The 8,533-nt window shown below is 41.7% G+C and overlaps 1 protein-coding gene across 1 annotated transcript; it reads right to left on the bottom strand.

The window, feature by feature from the left end:
- Positions 1-205: 205 nt before the first annotated feature.
- LOC109191606 (protein FAR1-RELATED SEQUENCE 7-like) lies at positions 206-2,257 on the bottom strand. Its single transcript, XM_019342214.1, has 3 exons — positions 2,082-2,257; positions 917-1,229; positions 206-823 (listed from the first exon to the last, which is right to left on the bottom strand). The coding sequence occupies exons 1-3, from the start codon at positions 2,255-2,257 to the stop codon at positions 206-208; spliced, it is 1,107 nt and encodes a 368-aa protein (XP_019197759.1).
- Between the last annotated feature and the right edge of the window lie 6,276 nt (positions 2,258-8,533).

The following is an 8,533-nucleotide window of genomic DNA, read 5'->3' as shown; positions in this document are numbered from 1 at the left end:
CATAATGACACAAAGGAAAATGCATAATCACATGAATGAAAATTCATAAACTGACACATAGTATTTTGCATAGTATTCATCACAACACTGCTAAACATATGAAGTTCTATTAACACAATCTCAATCTATAGCTACATCGTGGTCTACATTCTTATTAAAATGAACAAACTGTGAACCCCCAGTGCTTGGATGTACAAGATATCCATCACGAGCAATCTCTGAAATATTTTCCAAGACCAAATGATTGGACAGAGCCCTTTGTAATTGAAGCAAGCTTGTTTGCAGCACTCTTTCTCCCCCTTGCTGCATTGTACTTCTTCTCAATAACACTACTACTCCTTTTATTTCTCACACCTTTACTCCTCCGGCTTGAAGGGTCTTGGACAATACCACTTGACGAAGACACAGCACCCTCCTCAATATTCACATCCCCAATCTCAGCTTCAATGTTTTTCCTTGCATTCCCAACAGCTTCATCACAGAATTGTCTAGCAACACTGTTATCTTGGCTACAAACAATAAGCCTTTGAAATTTCCTACTAATCTCAACAGCCCAAATTGAAGAAGGGACACCACCATTATAAAACACGGATGCAATGTCCACATTTCTACCCTCAACAACCTTTTTAGTCCATCTTTTTAGAATGTATTTATCGGGAATACTGGAAACACAGTGCACATGAAGTATACGTAAGCAGTGGCAGCAAAGTATTCCCAATTCTGAAAACAGCTTGCAACTACAGCATATATCCAAATTGATTGGCTTAAAAGTTACTTCATGCCTTATGATATCTATGTCTGGTCGCCACACGTGATACTTGCACTTACAACCATCGTTCAACACCATTTCTTGATAACAAGAGCTACCTTTCATAAATTGTTCCTCGAACAAAAAATATATCTCAATTGTATAAACCTCTCTAGCATGTGAAAGGAGTTTCACATGATCCATCATCATGGCGGGTACTCCTTGAGAACACCGGAAATCCTCACCATTTTCCTTACTTCTCCATTCAGAAATAACACTCACAAAGGATGAATAAAAATCACATAAACCAGCAGTCTTGGACAACCTCCTAGAAATTGAATGATTTGTGCTTTCACTCCTTTGCGAAGATAAAATACCCCCGAAGAAATAATCCTTGTTGAACGCTGGACACCACTTCTCCCTACAGTCATAAAGCTTCTCTAGCCATGTATTCTTATGACAATTATATTTTGTAACCATCCTGAAAAAGTTAAAACACATGTTTACTAATCATATTCTGAAAATTCATAATCTCATATTAGAAAGTTCATAATCATATAACAGAAAATACATAATGACATAACAGAAAATACATAATTGTATACTTGCATTCATAATCTCATATTACACAGTTCATAATCATATAACAGAAAATACATAATGACATAACATAAAATCCAGAATTGTATAACTGTGAATTCATAATCTCATATTAGAAAATTCATAAATCATATAACAGAAAGTACATAATGACATAACAGAAAATACATAATGACATAACAGAAAATTCAGAATTATATAATGTAAATTCATAATAACATACCTTGTCCAGTAAACTTCAAACTCCGCTTCAGTCTCGGTGTATTTCAACACACAATTGAACATATCCAGAAAATCCTTATGATTCCTTAATGCCTTGATATGCTTCTTCGAATTCTCACCAATATGCCATATGCAAAGACGGTGGCGTGATGTAGGAAACACCATGGAAATGCCAGCAGCCATAGTTGAACATTGATCCGTCATGATAGTCTGTGGACACTTGCCATCCATGGATCTTAAAAACGCTCTAAACAACCACGCAAATGACTCTATCCTCTCATTCATCAAAAAACCACATCCAAACATTACATTCATGCAATGATGGTTCATCCCTACAAAAGGACCACAAATCATATCATATTTGTTAGTGCGATATGTTGTATCATGCACTAACAGATCACCAAACACCTCATAATCCCTTCTCATTTGACCATCCCTCCAAAAAAAACTACACAATCTTCCATCCAAATCAACTTCGAAATCAAAAAAGAAATCAGCCTCATTAGATTGCCTCCTCCTGAATATTTCAATCAAAGAATTGGAATCAGTTCCATCCAAACACTTCAAACTCACAGAAGCCATCGAATTGTAAGCATCGCGGTTGGTAAAGCCAACCAATGGAGAACCCCATGACTGATGTTTCAAAAACCTCATACCATCCGCCAATGCAACACCACTATTCTTCATGTCTTTTAAATATTCAAGCTGATTGTTTCCCACTCTTCTATGCGACCGGAGCAAATGACTCTTGCCAAATGAACATAACTCATGATTGTGCTCTTTCAAATGTTTTGTAACTGTCCACATCCCATCACCCCCACATCAAACTGAACAAATGCACCACAACCAGTCCTCATATCAATCTTTGAATAAAGCTTAACACCACTGTTTGGTTTCTGCTTATACCCAGCCTTAGCACAGAAGAATCTCTTCATCTGAATTGACTTAGTAGATGCCTTATAACGTTGTTGGCCTTTCCTCACACTAAAACCAACTCTGTATGCATATCCATTATATAACTCAAAAGCTTCGTCAACATTGCTTACTACAACACCAACCAAGTCTTCATCAACTGCAATTGCAACAAAAATATAACCACACCTATACCAACTACTAAAATATGAATGTGCAGTTCATTATAGATTTGAGAGAAATATATTCTTCATTTACGTAGAGGGGGTACGGGGAATGCCGAATAAATCCAGCCATGCTCTACATAAGAAGAACATATTTTCCATCAATAACAGATACACATAAACTCATAACATAAAATTCATAATCTCATATAAAAAATTCATAATCTCATATAGAAAATTCATAATAACATAACGGAAAATTCATAACCTCAAAAATGTAAATTCATAACGTGAACAGAGTATTAATACCAATCACAACATTCAATTTGCATATAATCACCATGAATCAGTACCTACACCTACCAGAAACAACATTCATGATACACAAAACTAATAAAAAGAACCTGGACTTGAAGATGAGCCATCAATGTCAATGTTTAACTCTGCTTGATCATTGCTTATTGAATCACCAACAAAGTCTTCATTCACTGAGTATATGCAAACAGTGTAACATACCAGTTAATATGTTATGAACATAGTACTATTACATTATGAATATTCATATCACATGCATGAACAGAGTATCAAAATTCATAATTGCGTAACAGAAAATACATAATCTCATATTGTAAAATTCATAACAGAGACATGGTACTAATACACAATTACAACATTATGAACATTCAAACTGCATAGATACTGAACAAATACCAATAAAAATAACTAAATCTTCAACAATCCATGATCTCATAAATCAAACGAAATCAAACGCATAAAATCGAACGCAACCTGGAATCGCAGAAATCATATCGGTGGAATCTTCTCCTCGAACCGTCGTCTCCTCCATCGCGAATAGGAAAGAATCGCGAATGTCGGATCATAACTGCCTTCAGAGAATTGCGAATAGGAAAGAATCAAACGCAAAGAGTTGTCGGATCAGAATTGCCTTCCTAACGCCGTTAATAGAACAGTGTTTTTTTTTTTTTTAAAGACGCCAAAAACGACGTCGTTTGGAAGCGTGTTCACCAAGCATGGTGAACACGTTTCCACGGCATAATTTGCGATCACTACAATGTCCGATAGTCATGCTAGTCATGTGATAAATTTGAGACAATTCAATGACAAATATTATAGTTATTTGTTTATAGATCCAAAATCTTTCTATATAATAAATATTTTCTTAGTTTAAATAAGTTTATTTTACCAAGACTATGTGATTTAATGGTACTTGGGTTGGACTTCCATTTGGAAGGTTACGAGTTTAAGCCTTAGTGGAGGCGTACATGTAATTATTTTTAGTTAAAGATCTTTGCTCATTGCTACCAATTCAACTGCCATAACTTATAAAATGAGAATTAAAAGTTTTTTTAAAAAAAAAATGCTAAAACTTGTAAGACCAAAGGTGATAATTCTTGTTTCGATGTAAAAATAAAAGAAAATACAAGTTGTTCCAAAGATGAATTAGTTCCATCTTTAGTAAATTGATAAACCTTCCTATTTTGTCTTTATCAAAGCCTCTGACCAAAAGTGATTGACCATGGAGTCTGAAACTAAGTCTGAGAAAAATCACTTCTAGGACTTTCTTCTCTGGCCCTCACTGTAGATTTTATCATGTCTGCTCTCCTCCTTTTATTGCATGGATTAGTATGTGAAGAATCTGATGAACTTTCATCAGCTTCCAACTCCCAATTTGGACCCAAACTTGCAGCCAAATCTTGGATCAGTTCATAACACTTCATTACACTTCCCTGCAAATCCATAAATTAGCTTGGTTCTAGAGTGTTATCTTTGTGTACATCACTTCATATAATACTTAATACCTGAGGGTGTGCACTGGGTAAATCTCACCTTGTAACCACAAGGAGGTAAACCTTACCATCCTAAGTTACACAATCACTTACACATAACTAACTGGTTCAAACAAAAAGACGAATATATATATATATATATATATATATATATATATATATATATATATATATATATATATATATATATGTATATATATATATATATAATACTTCTTTTTATGAATATATACCTTTAGGGCGTCTTGTGTGAAACAAGAAGAGAGTGCATTATCAAGGTCTATTGTTGATTGCATTTCTCTTGAAACAAACAGGGCTACTACTGCAGCAACTTCAGATGGCCTGAATTCTAAACACTCAATACCTGCATTAAAATTTTCCACCTAAATAAAAGAAATTCGGGCCAAAATAATAGTACACTAAAACAAATCAATTCACATCAGTTTGACGTGGACCGACCCTGACTAATTCAAGTGGCAAATTAAGCTGTGAGCACGTGTCCACCATGCACATGGTGCGCACGCATAGGCGGACCCACAGTGGGGCAGTGGGGTCAGCTGCCCCCTCAACTCTTTCTACTAATATATATGTGTTAGTCATAAAAGTGATCAATGGCTTAATTGGTTGAGTCTTTAATATAGTAATGAAGTGTTATAGGTTTGAAACCCATCTAAAGCATTTTTATATGTTTTAGCTTCTTATCTTTATTTTAGCTCTTCTCACCCTTCAATAAATTAAATGTATTTTTTTAATTCTATTTTTTTTGCATGTATATTTTAGCTTCTTTTTCTTTATTTCAGCTCTTCTCACCAATCAATAAATTAAATATTTTTTAAGTCTTTTTTTTTTTTTTGTGAATCATTTAGTTAATGTAGTCAACAAGTTTATATTATACTTCATCGTATTCAAATTAATTTAGAATAATTTATAGTTGATCTAATTAAAAGAAAATTAAAATAAGTATTTATGAATATAATGTCTTTTCTATTCAAATTATTTTATCTAATCGATTATGTTTTATATTTTGTCATAAATATTTTTATAACATTTTGGTACGGAATACCCCGACTGACATGCCTTCATCCTTTTGTTCTTATTTGTGCAGGTTACAGGTCGGATTTCTTAGAAGAACCCGGTCGGTTCCCGACCGGGAATCACTTGACCGGCGTCGTCGACCACCAAGCGGTAGCCCTTAAGCGAGAAAGCTGAGAAGAGACACGTGGCAACGCTACGTGCTAACAGGCAGGGCACCCGGGAGGACGACACGTGGTTGCTACGTGGGCGACATGCCGGACGGCCGGACTTGTGTCTCAGGCCTCGCGGCTATAAATACCCACGGCTGCAGCAGTGTGGGGGACTTTTGGACGATCGATAGGTTGTTATCAGAGCATCCCGACCGTAGTCAGTCGGTACTCGGAACAGCCATTTAGATTGTACTTAGGGCCTTCACCTTGATCAATAAAAGACGTTTATTTGCTTTAATTGGTCTTGAGTTAGTTTATTTACCGCTTACGTGGCAATTAACACTATCATTTTGGCGCCGTCTGTGGGGACCGGTACAAGCAAGCTATCGTTTGACAAGCACCGATTCTGCTTTTCACTATGTATCCATTCGCGTACAACTTTTTCGGCGACGATCAAGCGGATGCGGCAAGCTCATCCGACCATCAGCCAACCCAATATCAAGGTCAGACAGTCAACCTTAATCTCAACCTCTCACCACCCCATCCAGCAACTCAGTATCTGGCCTCCTAACAGCCGGTCAACTATATTCAGCCGGGATATCCAACACCCGGTCAGCAGCCCCAGTTCCCTGGGCAGTATCCTTACCCGGTCCCACCTCCTCCATACGGATACTGGCCCGGTCAGCCAATGTTCTACACACCACCGGCTGGCTATCCCCCCTACACGCCTGCGTACACGGCTCCAGCCGCCGCCCCTCCGATTTACCCGACTGCTCAAGTAGAGCCGAAGCATCAGCCCACTTCCCGGGCTCGACACTCGGCTCCATTCGCGGTTGGGGTCGGTGGGTGCTGAAGCGATAGAGGTACCACCGCAGGCTCCACAAGTACAACCGGAGGTTCAGGCCCAAGCGGAGGACCCCGAAGAAATCAACCGGGCGGTTAATTTTAAAGGCCTCCGACCGCCGATGCGACAACAATTGGGACCACAAGACCCGAGCCAGCACTCGCGAGATGTACAGATGCAGGAGGCCAGCCAGGAGGTTTCATCCGGGCATAGTGGGTCGAGATCTCACCGTCGACGACGCGCTCGGAAAACAACCCAGGCCCAGGCGGCCGAGCTCAACGAGACCCGAGGATTGCTCCATAACCTCCAGGCGGAATTCGCTCGATTCCGGAACGAGCACGCTGTGAGGCCCCCGGTCGACCAATCAACCCTGTTGAGGACACCCTTTACAGCGGAGATAATGGCCCAGCCATACCCGCTCGACCTGCAGGTCCCGTGGAATAAAGGTTACGATGGCCGTACGGACCCTGAGGTCCACGTCAACGACTATTACGGCAATATGATGATGATGGGCGTGTCAGACGCCGTGATGTGTAGAGCTTTTTACTCCATGCTTTCTGGTCGAGCGGCGGAGTGGTTCCGAACTTTGCAGCCGGGCTCTATTTCTGATTTTAACGCCCTGGCGATCAAGTTCATGCCAAAGTTCATCACCTCCAAGGTGGTGAGGAAGCCCTACATGTATTTGGAAAAGGCCAAGTAGCTTGAAGGGGAGAGCTTGACCGACTTCCTTGTAAAGTGGAAGGCCGCGGTCGGGGTGGTCGAGCCAATGGATGACATGCTCCACATTTCTCTCCGGGCGGGTTACCTCTATCAGGATTTCATCCTCCACCCCCCGACCACATATGAAGAGGCCCTCCGAAGGGTCACAGATTATGCTAATGCCGGCGAGGCAAACGTCGTAAAACGCTCGCAGGAGGTCAGGTCTTCATCCCGTAAACTGGCCGGCCGGGCGGAACATCGATCGGGTGATGACCATCCCCGATCCCGCACCAGGCCTGGTGAGTTTACGGCCCTGAACCGATCCACAGCGGAGGCCATGCAGTACGCACAGTCCTGCAATCTCATCAAACTCCCCCATCCCGGACAAGACGGACCGGACAAGAGTAAGCACTGCGCTTACCATCGGTGTGCCGGGCATGACACTGAGGAGTGTACCCACTTGCGCCAACTGTTGGAAGATCTGCTCAACCTTGGGAAGTTGGACAAGTGTGTGGGGAAGAGAGAGGAAACAAAGAAGAATACCGCTCGTAGGGACAATAGGCGCTCTCATCATCGTTCCGATCGTTCTGATCGTGATGGACGCTCCGACCGGTCGGGTCAGGACCGTAGAGATGATCGCAGAGATGACCGTCGAGATGACGGACAGGACCCTGACCCTCCGTCTAGCAGCCGACCGGCAGGAAAGCCGACCATCCACGTAATCTTTGGTGGATTGGATGACGCTTCCCGACCGAGGGAGAACTGCCCGGTCGCCATTGTAGATTCCCGAGACACCGGGAAGAGACAGAAAAAGGAGCCCGTAACCTTCTCCCTCGAAGATCAACCTAGCAGCGGTGACCACAGCATGGAGGCTCTTGTGGTCACTATTCACGTGAACGGGACGGACGTCCAGAGGGTTATGGTAGACACTGGGAGCAGTGTCAACGTCCTTTATTTGGACGTGTTTGAGCGCGAACTGACTCCGGTCGGCGTACCCTTGTCGGGATTTACCGGGGCCCTTATCTACCCTGAAGGGAAAATCACGCTCCCAGTGGAGATCGGCACTCCGCCGAAGTCAATAAAGACCTACACTGCGTCCACAACATCATCTTGGGCCGACCCGCGATTATGAAGATTGGTGGGATTATTTCAATGCCCCACCTGTGCATGAAATTCCCCACCCCTAATGGGGTCGGTGTGGTCCGTGGCGATGTCCAAACCGCTCGGAAGTGTTACACCCGGGTAGTCAACAGGCGTGATTCTGGTACGTCCTCCCGGGTGAACACGATCGCCAAGGAGGTTTCTAATGATCTGAATGAGCAACCCGAGCCTTCCGAGGAAATCGAAGAAGT

The sequence above is a fragment of the Ipomoea nil genome, unplaced genomic scaffold (genome assembly GCF_001879475.1).
Source record: "Ipomoea nil cultivar Tokyo-kokei standard unplaced genomic scaffold, Asagao_1.1 scaffold0207, whole genome shotgun sequence".
Taxonomy (NCBI): domain Eukaryota; kingdom Viridiplantae; phylum Streptophyta; class Magnoliopsida; order Solanales; family Convolvulaceae; genus Ipomoea; species Ipomoea nil.
Note: the sequence above shows the minus strand (reverse complement) of the source record. Positions and strands in the feature narration are given on the sequence as shown.

Bases quoted from the DNA above. Each gene is read 5' to 3' on its own strand.
- LOC109191606 (XM_019342214.1), bottom strand. From the start codon at position 2,257: ATGAAGAATAGTGGTGTTGCATTGGCGGATGGTATGAGGTTTTTGAAA. The intron at 1,230-2,081 runs GCAATCTAATGA...TAACTTTTTCAG, and splicing joins ATTGAAATATTCAGGAGGAG to GATGGTTACAAAATATAATT. The intron at 824-916 runs GTTTATACAATT...GATGGTTGTAAG, and splicing joins TCCTTTCACATGCTAGAGAG to TGCAAGTATCACGTGTGGCG.